The following is a 21572-nucleotide window of genomic DNA, read 5'->3' on the forward strand; positions in this document are numbered from 1 at the left end:
GTTTGAAGCCAAGTGTTTTCTGAATACTATCAAGAATAATTCATATTCCCAAATATCATTCCTTGTCACAGAGGTGTCTTTGTTTAGTATTTCGTTCAGCTTTGTGGTTATGCCTATGACAGTATTAAATTATGAATACCAACCAGAGGCCATCAAAACAGTAGAGGTAGAGGAACATTAAGCGTTTGTACCTGAAAACATGAGCCCTTTCTAGTCAGTCATTGATATTTATGTTATTATATTACAGTAAATAGTATATATAAGCCACGGTTTACAAAACAGGTCTGGAGTCAGGGCTTACACTCCATATTAGCTTATACTCTTTCCAACTTGGATGATGCAGGTACATTATTTCTAACTTGAGAAAATGTTTTAAAAATCAATTCTCAATATAAACTCTGGATACACACACACACACACACACACACACACACACACACACCCTGCAGATAAAACTTCTCTAACTTTTCACAACATTTAAACATGTGCTCCTTCAAATCCCTAAGAAACCCTAAGAAATTCTGGTATTACATTTGCATTTCCTGTCCCTGAAGAAAAAATTATTGGAGAGTATTCCATTTCCAGCCCACTATTCATTCACAGAAGTGGCTTAGTCATTCCTCCTGTGAGGTCTCCCAGTAGAAACTTATGACGTTCTTGGGCTCAGGCCAAGAAGAAAATGTCTATATATTTCATCACAGGTCTAGACAGATGAGTTAATAGGCAGATGTTAACAGAAAATAGAGGAAATCTAGGAAACCCTGAATACCGCTGTACCGACTCACCCAAAATGTTTTCATGCCTCATCAACACTGTCTGATATATTTCTGTCTCTCGGAACCAGCTGGCCTCCTCCGTGGTGAAGAACACTTTCACAGCTACCTTTTCGCCACGCCACTTTCCCATCCAAACTTCCCCATAGCGACCTTTTCCAATCTGTTTCACCATCTGAATCTGCTTAGCTATAGTCCTTTGGACCTGTTAAATCCCAAAACACACTGTTAGTGTATTCGCAGCACTACAGATTTGTTTAATCTTTTTTTTTTCCTCCTCCAGAGAAGAAACAATTACTGCATGCAAAATATATTTAGCCAGTAGTTTTCTTTATATAGACACATTATTTATATTTATTTATTATTTTATACTGTCCCCTTTTAAATGTATTTGAGATTGATTATGGATTCTGAATTTTTGAATTATTGCTTCTACATTATTAAATATTTCATTCTACCTATTATCATTCTCATAGAGGAAAAAAACCTGAATGGTTCACCGTCACTGGCAGAATAAAAACACTTTTCACTCCCACTACTGTAGCGGGATACTGGACAGTCTGAAAGGACTCACCCACCATACACTTGATCTTGGATAAATTACAATGAAACACAATTGCAATGCATTGTTGAACACAAAGAAATAAAGGAAATCTCCAGGTAAGAAGGTCAGGGTAGAGGGAGGAGGCGGGGGAGGGGGAGGGAGGGAAGAGCTGAGACCAGAGCAGGGAACAGTAACCATTAGCACATACAAAAGCCAAGCTGCTGTCTGGGTGAAGAATAACATGAGCACTGCGATCTGGAATCTAAACTCTGACCCCTTTAAAAGTAGAGAAACTGAACCTAGGGCTTTGGCATTAAGCTGGGACCACTGAGTGACACTAAATTTGCCTGAGGTTGGTAGCACCCCATGGCTCCCAACAAGAACAAACAGAAATCCTCTCCAGAGAAAATCACTTGCAGAATATTTTTCATCCCACCACTACAGCCAGCTATTAGATACCTTGAAGGAACACTTGCCACCATACAACTCGATCGTGGTAAGATGTAAGAAATAAAAAAACTATAATGAATTATTGGCCTCGCAAAGAAATATAGGAAATTCCCAAGGCGAGGTGGGTAGGGAAGAAAGAAAATGAAGGGGGAGAAGGAAGGGAGACAGGAAAAGAAGATCCCACAGAATAAATTCCTTAAAACCAAAAGAAACAGCCACTATAAATTAAGAGTCAAGAAAAACAACCCAAGTAGATTGAACCCCTTCAGATTTCAGATACAGGAATTTTCAGACGTACAATGCCACGGAACACTGTATGAAATATGTAAAGAAACAGAAGACAAATGAAAAAGAAGGAAGCAGCAAATAATTGTTTGAAAATTATACTCTGAAGTGGAACCGTTAATTGTCACAGTCGAAAATGTAACATGGACAGGTAGAAGAAAAAGAGCAGGTTAGATCTGGAGAGGAAGTTAAGCTTGAAGAGAGCTCTAAAGAACTAGAGAGAGCAGTAGAAACAAAGAGAAAGAAAATATGAGAGGAAAGTGGTCTAAGGGTTAAATGTCTCTTTACATATGATCTGCGGCCCATCTGTACTCACATGAAAATACTGTAAGAACTCCATGACTGAAATGGCTAAGTACTGATGATAATTTACATAATTTGGGAGGCATATATAAAGAACCTAACACAAAACTCTCACAAGATCTGACCAGAAAACTGGAATGAATTCTTAGCAGAAACGTGCTTTGTATCAAGTAAAGTTGAAATGTTTCTTTTTACGTTTACACTTTTAAGGACCAATACAACTGAGTCCACCCAGATAATCCAGAATAATCTCATCTCAAGGTGAGCTGATTAGCAACCTTAAGTCCCCTTTGCCAGGTAAAATAACAGATTCCAGGGATTAGGACATTTTGGGGGGCATTATGCCTACCAGAGATGTCTACCAACTAGGGTCATTCTGTTTTTGCATCATGGATGATTTTATTAATTCAAGAGGTCATGCTAACCATTGCCAGAGGCATTAACAGCACCCATATCAGACTAGAAGCTTTTAGGAAAAAAGATAAAATCTGTTTTTTAATGCTGTTTTCTAAAAGAAGGATTGAAAAATTAAAGCATTGCTGACATGCAATTAAGCCACTCAGCCTGAAGTAAATAAGGAACTCTCCAGAAGAGTTCAAACATGCTATTCAAGGAAATGTTCAATGTATTTCCACTTCTAAATGGGGGAACAGCGGCACCAAGAGCACCAAGCAGCTGAGAGACAAATCCGCAAATAGTTAAATTACTGACTAGGGAGGACACTTCCCACATTTATTACAGAAATTTTGTATTTAATTTACAGATGTGACAGAGCACTGTGTATGGAAACCTACAGAACATTTTCTGACATAAACAGTTTTGCATGCACTTCTTTTCTAACGATAATATAGCTTCTCGTAATTTAATGAATGTACTAATGGAATTGGCAATGCTTGAAAGAATAGGAACTTATCTCAAAGATAAAAAGTGTCACTAAATTATATTCAGAAATTTAAAATGTACTTTAGTTTTGAGATTTATTATAACTTCTAAGGAGGAAAACATTGGAAAACAAATAGGTTTCAGTTCCAAGAGCATAAACATCTGATTCATTAATACTGAAGGGGATTTTCATATTTGTACTTTTCTTTTAAAAAATTATAATATACAGATTTTAAAATATAAGAACTGTATCTGCTACATGTTAAATTCTAACAATTAAAAAAACAGTAAATTTGATAATAAAAACCTCTACAGTAAAAAAAAAACATTTACATCCTAAGTAGTATCAGTTTGGTCATAATGACTACCTCACAAGTTATCTTCTGTCTGGTCTATTACCTGCAGAGGACATACTAATCAAAAAGTGTTTCAGTTATGCAAAATAAGTAAGCCCTGGAGATCTGTTGCACAGCACAATGCCTACAATTAACAGTAGTGTATTGTATTCTTAAAAATTTGCTAAGAGGGTGCCTGGCTGGCTCAGTCAGTTAAGCATCTGACTCAGCCTCAGATCATGATCTCATGGTTTTTGGGTTCGAGCCCCACATCGGGCTCTGTGCAGACAGCTCAGAGCCTGGCGCCTGCTTCAGATTCTGTGTGTGTCTCTCTCTCTTCTCTTCCTCTACTTGTGCTTGCACTCTTTCTTCTCAAAAATAAATAAACATTAAAAAAATTTTAATTTGCTAAGACAGTAGTTCTTACATTATATGTTCTTACATTTAAAAAAATAACAACAAATAAACAAGACAAAATAACAAGAACAAAATAACAAGAGGGCAGGAGGAAACTTTTGGAGATGATGAATAGGCTCATGGCATAAATTAGGGTTATGGTTTCACAGATGTATACTTATCCCCAAACTCTTCAAATCGTATACATGAAATATATACTTTTATACATTAAGTATATATAGCTTTTATATCTCAAAAAAGTTATAATTCTTGACATATATATATATATATATATATATATATATATATAATTGTTATTTTCTATCCCAACAATCTTTTTGCATGGTCTATAAAGGAATCAAATGTTTTCTCATTAAAACAAATGCCTTGGATTCATTGTATGTTTTCTTCAAGTTTGGCGCTGTTGACTATCAGAAAATTATACCTCTCATGAATGGAAAAGCCAGGACTTCATCCTGAAACATAAGCCCTCCAGCTGAAATGCAGTCTTCTTCCCCTGGAGAAGTACTCAGATCCCAGTTCGTTGTAATACTTTTGCCTTCAAAAGCCAGGCCAAAGTTCAGTAACACTATCCTTACTGAAAGCAGAGGGAAGATGGCTCCATACTTAAATGTTTTCTAATCTGCTCCTTATCAGAATGTCTAAGGGTCTGGATTGTAACCATACACTTACACTGAAAAACAATCACCTTACCCCCAATATGTCAAAATGTTATCAGAAAGCCCTTCATCTGAGATCTGATGTCTAACTGATGGCGTAGAGCTTCTCTTTGTCCACTACCCTATCTGTTTCAGTAAAATGAAACCCATACTTATTGACATTTCCTCTCAGCAGACATTTCCTTTAAATTCAGGATATGTTCTTCTCGTACCAGCAGAGGGAGGCCTGATCCACTTCCTGAGCTTTGAGACTGCTCAATTAAGTCTCTCAGGGATTCTCCAGGAGGAATGTACGTTTCGTCCTGTTCTAACCCAATGCTGTACCGAGGCCTGGTTTCTTGTCTTTTATACCTAAAGATGCACAGAGGAAGATAATTTAAGATACTGAATTGCAATGATGGGTAAAACACTGCAAACAAAACAGTCATCACAGCAGAGTTCATTTTAGCACAAGAGAAGATAAATTTTAGTATTTATTGTCCTTACATGATAAATGCTAGTACTTCTTTACCAATACAAGATACATGCTTACTATTTATTACCCTTAGTTATGATTTCCAAAATAGAAATCATAATTATTTTGCTAACCTATTTTTTAAGTAAGCTACATGTTTTTACTTGGTCTCAACCATCTATAATTCTTCTTCTCCATTCAACTGCCTATTTCCCAGCAGGGGTTCAATAATATTTTTCTATGGTTCCAATACTCATTGCCTAAAATTTCTCCCCTTAAGGTCCCTAATTAAAGCTGAAAATTTGGGGTTTACAAAAGACATAACAGAAAACTACTTCATCTAAGATAATGTATAAAGCAATAATACAGACAAATGAAAGAAATTTAAACTTTAGAAACATCTTGTCAATAATTATGCCTCCAATTAGAAATGAATTTACTTGAATCAACTCCTATTTGCAGAACAGTATCATACATGAGTGTTACAAAAAGCAAATGATAAAAATTTAAAGGTCCTTGATATCTCACAAAGTAGAAAATAAGTTCTTAGTGAACAAAAAGTAACTCTCACTTAACTTTAATAACTAAGCTTATTTTAGCTGAATCACTAATAAAAATGTGGCTTAAAATTTTTCAGTATTAAGGGAAAATTGTTAACTTGGGAAAAAAGGAATTACTAGAATGATTCTAGGTTCAACATGGCCATTTCTTCACTTACGATCAAACCTTAGTAACAAGTAGCTCCTGAATTCCCTAACTATCCTAAATTCCCTAAGGGTGAAATTTATCTGGGTGGCTTTGATGTCTGAAACAGAAATGAGAAGGTATCTATTAACAGCTTCATTAGGACAAATATTTTCAAAAGTAACTGATAGTATCAGGGAAATCTAAGATTTAATTCGGTCAAAGAAAGCTACGGCGAAAAATAACAGGTGGAACAGTCGTATGAGGATCATATTTCAAACTCAGAATTCTACATCCACATGTCAGAAACTTACCTGAAGTAACAGAATAAAATAATAAGGACCAACAGCAAACTACAGACAGTTACAGATATAAGTAAGGCCTTGTGGTGTATAGGTCCATCAACAAAATCTGAAATTAAAAAGAAAGAGAGCCATAATATGGAGAATATTTTTACTTAAAAATTAGGAAGCAACTCTTTCCTAAAAGCGTTTGCTAAGCCCCATATACAAGATATAAAAGATCCTTTTAATCTGCCAATTGATAAGAATACTGTATATTGTATAGTAAATATATACGTGTGTATTAATATATATCTGTATTTGTATTAATATGTTTGTATATTTGTATTTATTAATATATATAAATATATAATTGTATAGTAAATACATATATATATAAATATATATATATAAATATATATATATAAAAAAATATATATATATATATATATGTGTGTGTGTGTGTGTATTCCAAATTAAATAAGTTCAACAACTGTGAATCATTGTTCACCTAGGCATTTATTTCAAGAGCGTGAATTTCTTCCTCTCTGGAAGGAATAGGCTTGACACAGAATAGAAGTATAGAGTATGAATGAATGTACATGGATCAATACCCCCAAAATATAAGTAGGTAGTTCATCTTTATTTCAGATCCAGCTGATGGGTTTACAGGCTTTTCTCGTGTGATTTCTGGAGTGTTCCATATCGTGAATTTGGATAAAAAAATTGGTCTATATTCTTTGTACGTGAAACACACAGTCATCTTATGATGGATACAAAGGAACAGGATTCCTCAAAAGTTGCCAAATACAGAAGATATGATGTGTACCACTTCAAACAAAGATGCCTTTCAAAACTACATTGCTAAATTTTCCATAAATTGCATCATATTTTAAAATAATGGGTATGTTCTACTCAAAGAATTATTGTGTGATCCTTTTATAGAACAAATTATTAAATATTATTCATGTTGTTTTAACTCCAGCTCTTGACAAATCAGATTTACTTACAGCATGATTTCTTAAACTTGGAAAGCTTTATAGAAACGCATATTTACTGACTGTAACCTCAGAGATTTTTGTTCCAAGTATTTTATTTTTTTACAATCATCCCAGATGATTTATACGCAAGTAGTCTCTGAAACATATTTTGAGAAAACTGACCTAAAACCAGGTGCACTTATGTAGTAACAGAATTAGCAGTGTTCTTACTATGGGGACCATACTCCCTTGAGAGAGTGATTACTTTTATTTAATTTTTAAGGGTATTATTGTAATTTATGACTTTGGTTGCTATGAACAAGAGGTTTTCCAACTGCACTCTATACTTTTAACTGTATGGCTACCTAAATGTTTTGCCTGGGGACCCTATCTCACCCAATGTAACATTTTTTTTTCACTTAAAAGTATTACATAGTCCATGAATAAAAACTAAAAAGCACCAACTAATGAAATAACTAAAATTGCCATCATCTCATTACTTAGGAAAATTACTATTAGCATTTAACACATGCTTTTGCAGTATCATTTCAGTGAACAGAAAAAAAAAGCTTATGAGCAAAATATTTCACAAGAAGACATTATATACACCCTTGTCCGTGGCAGCATTATTCACAATAGCTAAAATGTGGAAGAAACCCAACTGTCCATTGACAGGTGAAAAGATGAGCAAACTGTGGTATATGCTTACATACACGGAATATTATTTGACCTTATTGTGTTCCGATATATGCTACAACTTGCTGAATTGTAAGGACATTATACCAAGTGAAATAAGCCAGTAACTTAAAGACAAACATTGTGTATGATTCCACTTCTACGAGATACTTAGAGGAGTCAAAATCATAAAGAGAAAGAGTAGAATGGTGGTGGTTGCCAGGAGCTGGGGGAAGCTGATGTTTAATGCGAACAGAGTTTCAGTTTTACAAGATGAACAGAGCTATGGAGATGGATGAGGTTGATGGTTGTATAACATTACAAAAATATTTAGTACCACTGGATGGTATACTGAAAAGCAGTTACAATGGTAAATTCTATGGTGTATTTTACCATAGAGAAAAATTGGAGAAAAAAACAAAACAAAACACTGTTGCTTCAGAACTAGATTGCTATCGTTAATAATACTGTGAATATTTTCAAAAACAATAAAAATTTTCTCCACATAAGTTTTAAACACTGCATGGTATATATGCAGGCACATCCTGATTAGAAAGTCAGTCTTCTGGGGCACCTGGGTGGCTCAGTCAGTTGAGTGTCCAACTTTAGCTCAGGTCATGATCTCACAGCTCGTGGGTTCGAGCCCCGCGTCAGGCTCTGTGCTGACAGCTCAGCCAGGAGCCTGCTTCAGACTGTCTCCCTCTCTCTCTGCCCCCCTCCCTGTTTGTGCTCAAAAATAAATAAACTTTAAAAAAATCTTAAAAGAAAAGAATTTTTTTACGAAGTCAATCTTCTGATGCTGTATATTTAGAAGACCATAAAGATTTTGCTCTAATACACCTTTGCTGAAATACACAAAACCCTGTGAACACTCTTACAAGTACACATGACAGATGTCAATGGTGATTTCTTTAATCTAGATTCCCAGAAGTAGAGTTATTAATTCAACCAATATATATTTCAAGGATTTCCAAACACATTGTCAAAATGTCCTTTAAAAAATATTACAAAGCTTTATATTTCACCATCAGTGTGACCATATGTTTTAATTATTTTGAAGTAATTTCACTCTTATATAAAACCTGTAAGGACAAAGAACTCAAATATGTCCTTCACAGAGATTTCCCATTTTTAAAATTTTACCATACCTGTTTTATAATTGTCTTGCTCTCTTAGTACAGGTGTCTGTGTGTCCATCTTTATATATATATATATACATACACATATATACATACACATATATATACACATATATACACACATATATATACACATATATACACATATATATATACACATATATACACACACACATATATATATACACACATACACATACATATACACATACATACACATATATATATACACATATATATATAACATGTATATATAAATATGTATATATATTTGTATTCATATTTATGCTTATTTACTCATATGTATGTATAATGTAAAGATCATCTGAAGTTACAGACATAATGTCCTACCCATAAACACTTCAGAATGCACTTCCTAAGGACAAGGACAAAGTCTTACAAAATGGTAATAAAATTATCAAAATGAGGAAATTAACATGAATACAGAAATTGAAAATAAATCTTACTTTGAAATATTTGGATTTTTGTTATAAACTATAATCCACAGGTCTTCATACTAGGCTGATAATCTTGTCATCAGCCTAAAATACGCTGAACAATTATTCATGATCTACACTACTTATAAAATATTAATGGAAGCAGTCTGCATCTGAAAAGACTAAATAAGACACCATTAAAGAAATGCAGTTTTGTATTTACAACTTCAGAGACACTGCCAACGGTCCAGAGAGTAAGATGTTCAGGAACCTGACCCACACTGCAGGACAGGTCCAAAAAGCCATTTAGGCTTTAACACCAGCAGAAATTATATAAAGTAGCACATGCACTGTCTGGCAAGTGGTGCTTAGGAAATCTTGAAAATAACTTGAGGACTCTTCAAATCAAAGAGGCCAAGGTTTTTACACAATGAATTGCGTAGCAAATTTCCCTCCACCAGGTTACGGGCAAAGTCAACAATAAACCCGAGGTGAGCACAACACTACTCCAGTGAGAGCACAATTCACTGTGTTTATACATACGCAGAGGTACAAATGCCATGGTACATATACATGCAAACACTGTCCCTGGAAACTTAGTTTAAAATGTGTTTCCAATTTTACGGATAACAAGAGCAAAAAGCCTGAGCTTGCAGAAAACCAAGAGAATGCCGGATACTCAATTAAAACGAGAAGAACCAACCACTTAAGCACAATGTATTATCAGTATATGCACACAGAACACTTTTTCATTCCAGTGATTAATTGTACTGAAACTCAGCCTTGCTGCCTTTTGCTTTCCATGCAAATGCAGAGTACACTCTGAACTGTAAGAACACTGTATTTATTACCCATCTTATTAGATTTCTGATTTATGAGAGCAATGAGACTAGAAAGGATCTAAGGGATTTTTTTCCTTAACCATCAAGTGCTTTCTTTCTAAAGCTAGCATTACTCCCATTTTCCTTTTCTTTGCCCCAATAACCCCATCCCCTGCAGCCTCCTTGTCTTCTGTCACGAACAGGTGATCCTTATCAATAAACCTTTTGTTTCTGTTGGTCATGCTGGTCATGTTTTAATCTGCCATTACCTGTGCTCAGAGCATTAACAATGTAAACATTCAAGTCACTGCCAGGGTCTTGGAAAGCGAACACTTCCAGATTCCTATCAGGAAAGGAACAGAGCACACAGTTCTCTCTAGGGCAGCAGAGTTTTACCTGTGCTGTCACTTCAACTGCTCAAGGAAGTAGAACGGAGAATCCTCCAGGGAAGTCTGGTTCACTCTTAGAAGCAAGTAAGAATCACCAGTGGTTTCTTAACAAAATAGCATTCTGTCACTGCTTGTTTTTTCTCTGATAAGTAAGCAGTTTGTAACTGTTTAAAACAGCAGGACCTTTTTTTTTTTTTTTTTTTTTAAGTCCAAAGGATGGTTCCTAATTGCAATAAGACATAGAAGAAAAAACCAGGTCGCTAGGAAAGATCTTGGAAATAAGACTGCCCAAAGATATCTCTGCCTGGGCTCTCAAAATTATAATCATGGATAAATTAAAGACAGCTTTCTATTCATAGAGCACAAAGCGCCTGAAAAGTATATTTTTGTCAGAGGATTTTGGTCAACAAGGGATACTGCAAAAGTATCTTACTTATATCTCACATTGGGATTCTCTCTTATAGTAACATTTAGAAATAAATGGACTATAACAACAAAGATATAATTTACTAGTTATTTTCCTGAATAAAAATAGTTACGATTACACTTCTTGGTAGCACAACAGGTTAAGACAGATTTTTGTTAATGGTAATTTTATTATTTATTTATTTTTTTTAATTTAAGTACAGTTGACATGCAATGTTCCAGTAGTTTCAGGTGTACAACATAGTGATGCAGCAGTTCTATATATTAAGCTATGCTTATGAGGACAGGTGTATTACCATGCACACCATACGTTATTACAGTATTATTGACTAAATTTCCCACGCTGTACTTTTCATGCCCCTGACTTATATATTTCATAGCTGGAAGTTTGTGCCTCTTAATCTTGGTCAGCTATTCTGCCCACCCTCCCAACTCCCTCCCCCTGTAGCAACCCCCAGTTAATTCTCTGTATTTTAGATTCTGAAGACATCATTTTTATATCCAGATTACTGTGTTCAGTGAGAAAGAAAAGGACTAATTATTTCTAAATTCCTTTCATCTGTCTCATATACAAAGCTACCTAGAAACAGTTAGGAGCTGAACACTTCGAGAGATGTTAGAGCTACTCCCTAGCAAGAAATTTAGCTCAGACTCATGCATTGGATCATACTGCCATGGGCATAATATATGTATTAGAAGGAAAATTCTGTAACTCATCTTTGCATTCTTGACACTATTATATATTCAATCTATCTGTGATGTGGAGAACAAAGGAGATGTTCCATTGGTTAAATATCTGTTACCTACAGACTTTGATTTGTAATTGGCAGTATCTAACCTATGCAATAGCTTTTTTTTTAAGTTTTTTTTTTCAATGTTTATTTATTTTTGAGAGAGAGAGAGAGAGAGGGAGACAGAGTGTAAGTAGAGGAGGACAGAGAGAGAGGAAGACACAGAATCTGAAGCAGGTTCCAGGTTCCAGGTTCTGAGCTGTCAGCACAGAGCCTAATGCAGGACCCAGGAACCATGAGATCATGACTTAAGTTGAAGCTGACACTTAACAAACTGAGCCACCCAGGTGCCCCAGTAATAGCATTTTAAAACAAATCTGTAAACTTCTCAGAATATATTTTTTAACTAAGAAAAGAAATACGATAAATTTTAACTCTGAAAATTGTGTAGTATAATTTGACTTAAACTACATTGAGATTACCATATGTCAAAACAGAATGTTATTTCTGAGACATTTTCTATGAAGTATACATGTAGTATATGTGAGGAATCACTATATTTAGACACATGAACATATCTATTTCAAAAAATTATATAACTTTGATTTTATAGAAGCAAAATTAAAGGATCCCATTTAAAAAAGGAACAGCTTCTGCTCATTTCAACACCATTCACTTCTTTAAGTGCTCATTTAAAGAAATTAAAACATAAGTAACTATAGTAAGTAATTTGGAGTAAGGGTAAAAAACCTCATCAATTTCTCCTGCCTTCACACAATTGCAAGAGAGCATTTTACTCCCAATATCTTAGTCAAACCATCTGATGCTGTAAGTCTGGACACACATCAGTCCTCTCAGCATCCTGGTGCCCTGATCACCAATTCTGCAGACAGGGAGCCAGACAGCAGGGCACCACGACCTCTCCCTTTAAGCCTCTCCATCAAAACAGACATCTCTTCCTACCCTTAGCACCAGCTGCAGTGTTACTGGGCTTCCCAGATCATATTTTAGTGTTTATGATACAGGTGCTGCATTTGATCTAGTTACTTCCCATATTTCTTCCTTCCAGAGAAAGAATGTTATCCTGGGGTGTTCTGCTTTTCTGGGGCTGAAAGGGAATAAACAAAGCAAAAGGAAACCCAGCATTCATTAAAGAATTTAGCTGTATTCTGGCTGTCCTTCATCCTCCTTTTTGAAAGAGAAGATGACAAATAAAATTTCGAGGACATAAATAAACATTGATAAATATTATTGCATGGGATTGTGTATCTCTAATATCCTGCTGAATGTATCTAAGTTTAAAAAAAAAGAGCCTGAGAAACCTCTGGATAGGTAGGAAAGATTTTCTTGTTTGTTTTTAATAAGGACAATTTATTTGTAGGTTTTTACCCCTATGCTCAGTACTTCTCTAATCTCTAATAACAAAACCTTGCCTAAGCTTGTTATTATGTAGCACCCAGTAATACAGGTCTTTTGCGATGAGGTTAATCATTTAACTTTTTTGGAAGAGCAGTTATATAAGAAGCAAGAACAACAACAACGAAAATGGTCAGCTTGATATTTTAGCCTTCTAGTCTTTTGATAACATAGCCTCTGCTTTCTAGCAATTTGACATAAAGATTTATAATAAATCTACTATATATGGATTCAGTAGTTATGTATATGTAAAGTACTTAGAAAAGAGCCAAAGTAAGTGTTCCATTCTCATTAGCAAATATCACAATCATGAGGATGATTTCCATGGCTCTTAGGCCAGAAAATCAGCCTGGGCTCTGAGCTTTCAAGGGTCCTACTCTGGCTCCCTCCAACCATGACCCTTCCCATTAAGCAATGAGTCTCCAGGACCCGGGGGATGTGTCCACTCAGAACCTGTCCCATCTCACTCTTCTTTTAAACCACTGGCCATGGCCAGTGTATGGTGGAGGTTAAAAAAAAAAAAAAAAAGGCAGCAGCTCTATGGCATAGCTATGTTACAAATGCTAGTGCTCTCAGACCACTACCTACAGTGACTTTTACTAGACCCCAAAATGACTGCACCAGAAGGGTAAGATGGAATCTGCCCAGAACTCACCTAGGTACTACCGGGGATCCTCAAATTTCAAAGCAATAAACTCCACACAAGCCTATCACTTTACATAATTTTCAGTATTATGCACCAACCATTCCTGAATCCTCTTTCCCATTCTGCTCTAAAACAAGGATTTGTCTTCTCAATGCTGCTGCCTTTCTACTCAAAGCCGTTTCACTCAGTTCTCTAGAGATTTATTCCACTATTTTTAAAAGTCTCAGCCTCCTCAGAGAAAATTCCCTCATCTGCCTAGTGCTAACTAGAATCTGGCTCCATCTACAGGACGATACATGCACTGCAGCCCTTTCAGCAATAGAAGGGTTGGAATTTTCCTAAACCTATTGCAAGTTCTAAGACACATTGCTTCCACTTGCATGTGAAAAGCCTTTTCTCCTTGGGGGAAGAGATTCTAAAATCTAGCACCACTGCCTTCATTTCCAGCCATTTCTCACCCTCCTCCCTCCCTTGTCCCCAATACATAAGCCTCTATACCAGGGCTATTGAAAATGTTGTCTATAGACTGCCAACTTTCTGCAACTGGTTCATAAGGAAATAGCTACAAAAACCAGAAAGCAAACGTTTAGAACTTGACCACAATTTGATATCAGCAGACTTCTCTTTGAAGGTGTTGTCAAAGGCATGCTGAGACACAAGCGGTACTTTTTCTACCAAAAGTATTACCCAAACTTTAATGTGCATACAAATCATTTGAGGAATATTGTTAAAAAATACATTCTGTAGTCTGGGGTGGGGTCAGAGATTCCACACGCGCCTAATGAGTTCTGACTGACACTGATGAGCTGATCTACAGACCTATTTTCAATAACAAAGCTTTAGAAAACTTAATTATGAGATTTTCTCCAACCAACCACATTGTTTGCTATGCCTGCATTTTGCAAATGCTTCTCAAGCCTTACAAACCAAAACTCTGTGTTTACTACTGCCTCTATTTAGTCACTGCTCCTAACAGGCGGTGCAACCTTGGGAAAGTTAGGTGACCCCTCTGTGCTGCAATGTCCTTATCTTTACACAAGGAGTAAGTCTAAGTACCTCATAGGATTGTTGTGGGACTCAACTGGGTTAAATAATGTGATACTGAACATGCCTGGCTCATGTTAGCCATTATAATATTTTTTAAATTTTTATTCCTGTCTTATCCATCCAGTGATCTCCTATTCATCCTTACAGTCTTGTTCAAGTGTCACTTCTATGAAGGTCTTTTGACATCCTCCCACCCCACAGTAAACCACTCACTTGTTTGTGTCCTTAACACACTTTACAATCTGACTCCACTAAAACATTCCTGACTGAATACAATTTAATTATTTACATATTTCTCTCTCACAGGCCAGTGTGCACGTCTTGAGAGCAAGAATTTTCTTCATCCATTTCTGTATCCCTAACACCTAGCATGCTGACTGGCAATCTATATAAAAAATCTGTCTGTGAATGTTTTATGTGAATGATTATGAATAATCCTTTAAAGCTTTCTAGGCTTTAGCAGAAACAAGCGTTACAAAATGTTATCATCAAAGCCATGAAATGTCAGTATATTTTGTTAGGAAGATTTTCTCAAGAAGTAAAATCAATCATGAGAAATCATTTTAAACCACTGATATAAGACTTAGGCTTTAGGACATGGTGACAATTCCAATTATCTTATTTTGCGGTGAGAGTAAAGAGGAGAAAGGAAACATGGGAGCAGTTTTTAACAAAAAGCCCTTCCAGTTTCAGTATTTGTCTTTTGCAACGAGCGACACTTAAATGTAGAAGTTTTGAAATTAAATTTTCTAGATATCTCCTCCATTCTATCAATATATTGATATATGATTTGGCTAAAAACTAGCTGCTCTAGTACAGATAAAAGGAAATTATCCAGCAAATAATCCAATTCAATCTTTTATTTTTTTTAATGCATGTTAGCCTAAAGGCAGTTTTCGAGTGAAGTATAACTTCTGATTAACACTTCAAGGTAAGCATAAAACCCTGTCTCCCTCCTCTATGCTTCTAAAACACACTGCAAGCTCTGGAACCCCTAGATTTCACAGGGAAGTGGGGACAAGTGAAAGAAACGAGATTGTCAAGCATGAAGCCCCATACGACTACTTTTCCAAGAACTACTTGCCCATGTCTTTGAATTACGTCATCTTGCCTTGGTCCCCTGCCCCAGCAGTGGAAAATGATCAGGTACATTAATTTAGGAAAGGCAGAGTAATTCTCATCTTTATTTTCTTTGTGGCTAAAGCTCTTCCAGCCCCAAAGCTTTCTTCTCCTTACCTCTACTCTTCAGTGGAGGCAGCGTAGGGTGCAGGTCTTTGTTACACTCGTTCCGCTCTGTGCAGCACTCAATGGATCTTCTCTGATGAGGAATGGGGGTGTCCTAAAGTTGAGCCCAAACAGCTATGAGTGGGGTTCCCCTAAATTTCAAAGTCACATAATCTAAAATTTTTTTTAGCTTATTTATTTTGAGAGAAAGAGAGACAGACAGACAGAGACAGACAGCTCGAGCAGGGGAGGGGCAGAGAGAGAGGAAGACAGAGAATACCAAGCAGGCTCCACACTGTCAGCACAGAGCCTGAAACAGGGCTCGGACCCACAAACTGTGAGATCGTGACCTGAGCCGAAATCAAGAGTCAGACGCTTAAGTTAACCATCTAAGCCACCCAGGCACCCCCTCAAAGTCACATAATCTAAAACTTGAGATACTAACACCATTCAGGGAATTCACTTAAAATTCTGATAATTTTCCTGAAACATTCTGAAAATGTTTTTTTATATAGAAAATTTCTCTCAAATTTCCATATATTATCTTACTGCGGCTTTTGCATTTCAACAAAACTACTACTACATTTGTAATAACCAGGGTGCATAGTTATAAACTGAGGAAGATGGCTTGGATGAATGCAATTAACTAAACTGGAATCTGAGCGGGATGATCTAAAGAGTCATTAAGCAAGAAGCTAACAGCAAAAATAAAAATACTTGCTTCTGCAACGAAGGGAGGATTGGCCCAATGAGACAATTTTCAGATTATTTTCCAACTTACTAAAAACAGGGTGGGCAAGAAAAACAATTCTTTTTTTTTTTAATTTTTTTTTCAACGTTTATTTATTTTTTTGGGGACAGAGAGGGACAGAGCATGAACGGCGGAGGGGCAGAGAGAGAGGGAGACACAGAATCGGAAACAGGCTCCAGGCTCTGAGCCATCAGCCCAGAGCCTGACGCAGGGCTCGAACTCACTCACGGACCGCGAGATCGTGACCTGGCTGAAGTCGGACGCTTAACCGACTGCGCCACCCAGGCGCCCCAAGAAAAACAATTCTTTTATATAGCTTGAAACCTAACTGTTTGAAAGCTAGCAATGAAAGTTACAAGGCAGAAGCATGTGATCTTCCTTACCCGGCACTGAAAATCTGAGCCTTCTAGTCCTAGGCATCCAGAAGTGACCACAGGCATCCCAGAATCATCTTCTTCTATCATTGTGAAACAATATCCATCTGTGCTGAAGACCAAACAGGCAAAGTAAGTGTGTATGTGTGTGTGTGTGTGTGTGTGTGTGTGTGTGTGTGTGTGTGTCTAGGGGAAAAGGAAAGGAACATGTTAATCATTTGTTTTACTACACACAAGGAGAAAGTCAATGATCATTACAAGTTACAACCTGTTAAGAAAATTCCAAAACTTTCTTTTATGAAACTGGATTTAATAATCATAAAACATTTGGTAATATCTTCTCTGTCTAGAAACTTGTGAGAAAGGAGGAAATAAACTTGCCATATAACATATACTATTAGTAACCATATACCCCAATTACTACACACTCATTTTGGTCCTCCATCGCCTCCACAAATCCAAAAACACAACTATTTTTCTCACCTTCTATATGAAGGAACTGAGGCTCAGAGAGCTTGAGCAATTTCTCAAAGGCCTTACAGACAGTGAGAGGCAAGGAAGAGGTTTGACCCCACGCAGGTGAACATTTATGCTGGTTCTATTTGCTCCAAATGAAACAAACTTGTCTCTCACTAAGGCACCAAAAGAAAGACAGGTAGAAGCTGGGATCAGCACAACATAACCAAGGTGATTAAGACTGTGCCACTGGGTCCCTCTGCTTTGGGACTGATCTGTCATGAGAAACATCAGGCTTTGTTGTAAGCAGGGGGGGCTTACATCGGGGGTACGGTGAGGGCGGACAACAGAAAGAAGGGCTGTTAACAAGACCATGGAAAGCAAAGAAACAAAAACTAAATTTCTGCGTGGTTTTCTACATTAAAGAGAACGTTCACTTATTCTACCTCATGCAATCCTCTCAACAACAATGGAAAATAATACTATTTCTATTTACAGACGAGGAAATTAAAGGTAGAGAGTTTAATAAACTTGTACAAGGTTGCAGAACAAACAGTAACAGAATCAGGCGTTGCATCAAGGACCTCTTGCTTTATCCCAACACGTTTTCCACTATCCTCTCCTGGGACCAAATCTGAAAAACAAGAACTATTATATACAGAACTATTTACAAACAGACTTTACTGTCTTCACAAGTTAGGGTGACTCCTAATATATGTCATCAACCACTATTGCGTGTGTTAAGAAATGAAGTACTAAACTATATCTCCATCTTTTTCTCATACATATGCTTGCTCAGCGCCCAAGACAGATATGGCAGTGTAGTCCTGAAAGGTCACAGGAAGAATGCTCTCAGCACAGCATTAGCCATGATTTGTGGATTTGTCTATTCTATATTAGTGGTAGGAGCATTCTGCCGTACATTAGCCCTTCAGTTATCATCAACACCCTTAGAACTGTTTACTTGATTTCTAACCCTCGTGATCCAAAATACTTCAGTTTATAAGAACTAGAACAGCAAAGTTCAAATATACTAATGAATGGCTAGGAAGGGCCGATGGTAAATCTCTTTGTTAGACTAAGGTCAAATGCATGAAAATTATTGTGGAATACAGACTCTGCCTCTGAACAACCCTTGCTCTCAATTCTTTGGGGCTTTTTAGCCAATTTGCTGAAATTGCTATGAAAATCTAAAGCATGTAATCACTGAAGGCAATAAATAAAAGAGCTGTCCCTTAGAAATGTAAGCAAAATGAGCAAACAATACCCAGATGATTTTTTTATTCCTTTCCTTCCCATTTAGACCATATGTGTGACTTAGTTTTCTCATCACAAGTAAAATTCAGGAATTATCAGAAATAAAGTCATCTTAATTTTCTGATATTAGGAATTCACAGGGCTAGAAAGAGTGATACAATATGTTAAATCTAAACAAAAAAAAACTCTCCTTATTTATGACTTCCCCTTACTCAAAATCTGAATATATGGAAAGGCACTCATCAGAATCAAAAAAAAAAAAAAAAAAAGAATAAGAAATGCTGGTTAAGCTGTTGGCAAGTTATTCTTACAATGTCCTGGGAAATGTAAAGAAACATCAGGGAGAGTAAATTCAAGCTTTAAAAATATATTCCCTTGTCTGCAAGAGAGTAGAACTAAAAATATAAACAGGGTGTGGAGAAGGAGAGAAACCCTGGAGAAAAGTCAGTGTCCCCTAAGTCATAAATTCAGACAGAAATCAAATATTTAGTTGGAAGACAAGCAAAAAGGTTAGAGAACCATTTCAAGTGCATAATTATCTGCAACAAAGCAAAATTTATAAGCTTCTCATTGACATTACCAGCTAGTTAGGAACACTAACTGGAAATGAGCAGTACAATTACAGAAACTTCAGAATCACTTGAGAACTTTCAATTCTTGAGCAAACACAAACGTAAACAAAGCTATGTTCCAGAGTCAAAGCTGTTCAACTCCCTCTGCTGAGAGAGGGCTGCAGAATGTCACAAAAGGCAATTAAGTCCTCCCACGGGCTTACTTGAACATTCTGCTGCCTGGCTGCCACGTTTAGGCTTAGTTTTTAAAGGTTGCATACTGATTATTATTATCTCATCATTCCCACAGTGTTTAAGAAGAAATGAAGACTCATGAAGAAAACAAAAGTAGGAATAATTTTAAACAAAACTGAAAGTACTGAGATGTATACAGGGATATAGGATGAATCATTTAGTTACAGTAATGATTATGAATTTAACAAAAAGGCTCCTGGGTGGCTCAGTCAGCTGAGCTTCTGACTTCGGCTCAGTTCATGATCGTGTGGTCCATGGGTTCGAGCCTTACATTAGGCTCTGTGCTGACAGCTCAGAGCCTGGAGCCTGCTTCAGATTCTGTGTCTCCCTGTTTCTCTGCCCCTCCCCCGCTCACATTCTATCCCTCTCAAAAATAAATAAACATTAAAGAAAATTTTTTAAAAAGACCATTGATGTAATATTTTAAAAATGCTGCCCCTGTGTTATAGGTAAAGACGAGCAATGAACAAAATAGAACAGCTGCGTACAAAGGCGATCAGTTGTCAATACTGACTGCTTCTCCATATTTATGCCATTTTTTTTAATTTGAGGGAGAGAGAGAGAGCACAAGTGGGAGAGATAGGCAGAGGGAGAGTGAAAGAGAGAGAGAGATTATGAGTGGAAGAGAGGGACAGGGGGAGGAAAGAAGGGAGGGAGGGAGGGAGGGAGGGAGAGAGAGAGAGAGAGAGAGAGAGAGAGAGAGAATCTTAAATAGGCTCCACACTCAGCATGGAGCTCAATGTGGGACTCGATTCCATGACCCTGGGGATCATGACCTGAGCCGAAATCAAGAGTTGGGATGCTCAACTGACTGAGCTATGCAGGTGTCCCAATATTTATGCCAATTTTATGTCAGTATGGGAGAAATACTAGAATTCCTAAATTTCTTTTAAGTTTCAGTTAGAATTGATTAAAAAGACCGCTTGGTTTTGTTCCATTTTAAATCAGTGCTTGAGAACATTCCATCTTCTAAAATACCTATTTCACATTCATGAGAATAAAGAGAAGTTTTCAAAGTTTTCTGTCACAGATAAACTCAAAGATACATACAAATTTTAGAGCGGCTATTTAAATCATGCAAATTTTAGTTAATTAGAACAGCTGAAAGCTGCTTACAACTTTGTTAACAGTAGTTCACTTGACAAACATTTATTGAGCGTACGATGATCCAGGCAGAGTTAGATGTCCAGAACTCAGGGTGAGGAAGATGTAGCCTTTGCTTTGAAGGAGCTCATAGTCTATGAATGCCACAATCCTAGGAGAAGCCAAGTGATTCAAATTCTAGCAGTAAAGACAGAAATCAAAAGCTAGAAGTGTTTCCTACTGAATTGGGAAAAAAAGCAAAGAAGGATGTTGAACGGTGGTAATTATCAAAGTAATGGAATCCTAAAGTTTATATGTTTTTTCCTTACCACCTTAGACAGATGGATTCCCATAGTAGTAAGGGATAAAGGGTAAAATATATATGGCTACTACTGGTCCCCTGCTATGATTTTTCTCCGAGATGTCACTGAACTGGAGGAAGGTGAAGTTACATTAATGATAAAGTTGCAATGTAAGAAATGACTTTTACTTTATCTTCAGAAATGGGTAACTATTGGGGCACCTGGGTGGCTCAGTCTGTTAGTGTTCGACTCAGTTTCAGCTCAGGTCATGATCTCACAGTTCTTGAGTTCAAGCCCCGCATCAAGCTCTGTGCTGACTATGCACAGCCTGCTTGGGATTCTCTCTCTCCTTTTCTCTCTGCCCCTCCCCTGCTCGCTCGTACGTGCACTCTTTCTCCCTCCCTCTCAAAATAAATAAACTTAAAAAAATTTTAAAAACAAAAGGATGTGTAACGATCTTACATCCTTCTCTAGCAGCCATACCGAGTGATTTGGCATTTTGTTTATTTTCTTCTAGGAGGTACAAGATCTTCTGAATTTGCCTC

The 21572-nt window shown here is 36.7% G+C and overlaps 1 protein-coding gene across 12 annotated transcripts in view; it reads right to left on the reverse strand.

The window, feature by feature from the left end:
* BMPR1B (bone morphogenetic protein receptor type 1B) overlaps positions 1-21572 on the reverse strand; it is a 144603-nt gene that overhangs the window by 21392 nt on the left and 101639 nt on the right. For 6 of the 12 annotated variants that reach the window (XM_045472458.1, XM_045472449.1, XM_045472466.1 and 3 more), the window contains 5 exons: positions 17133-17230; positions 16011-16113; positions 6101-6197; positions 4861-4999; positions 786-978 (listed from right to left, as the gene is read on the reverse strand). In XM_045472458.1, the coding sequence (XP_045328414.1) occupies positions 786-978; positions 4861-4999; positions 6101-6197; positions 16011-16113; positions 17133-17230 (630 nt within the window). Of the gene's footprint in view, positions 1-785; positions 979-4860; positions 5000-6100; positions 6198-16010; positions 16114-17132; positions 17236-21572 lie in introns of all 12 variants that reach the window. The other 6 variants (XM_045472413.1, XM_045472382.1, XM_045472393.1 and 3 more) reach the window with 1 other exon arrangement.

This window comes from Leopardus geoffroyi, chromosome B1, assembly GCF_018350155.1.
Source record: "Leopardus geoffroyi isolate Oge1 chromosome B1, O.geoffroyi_Oge1_pat1.0, whole genome shotgun sequence".
Classification (NCBI taxonomy): Eukaryota; Metazoa; Chordata; class Mammalia; order Carnivora; family Felidae; genus Leopardus; species Leopardus geoffroyi.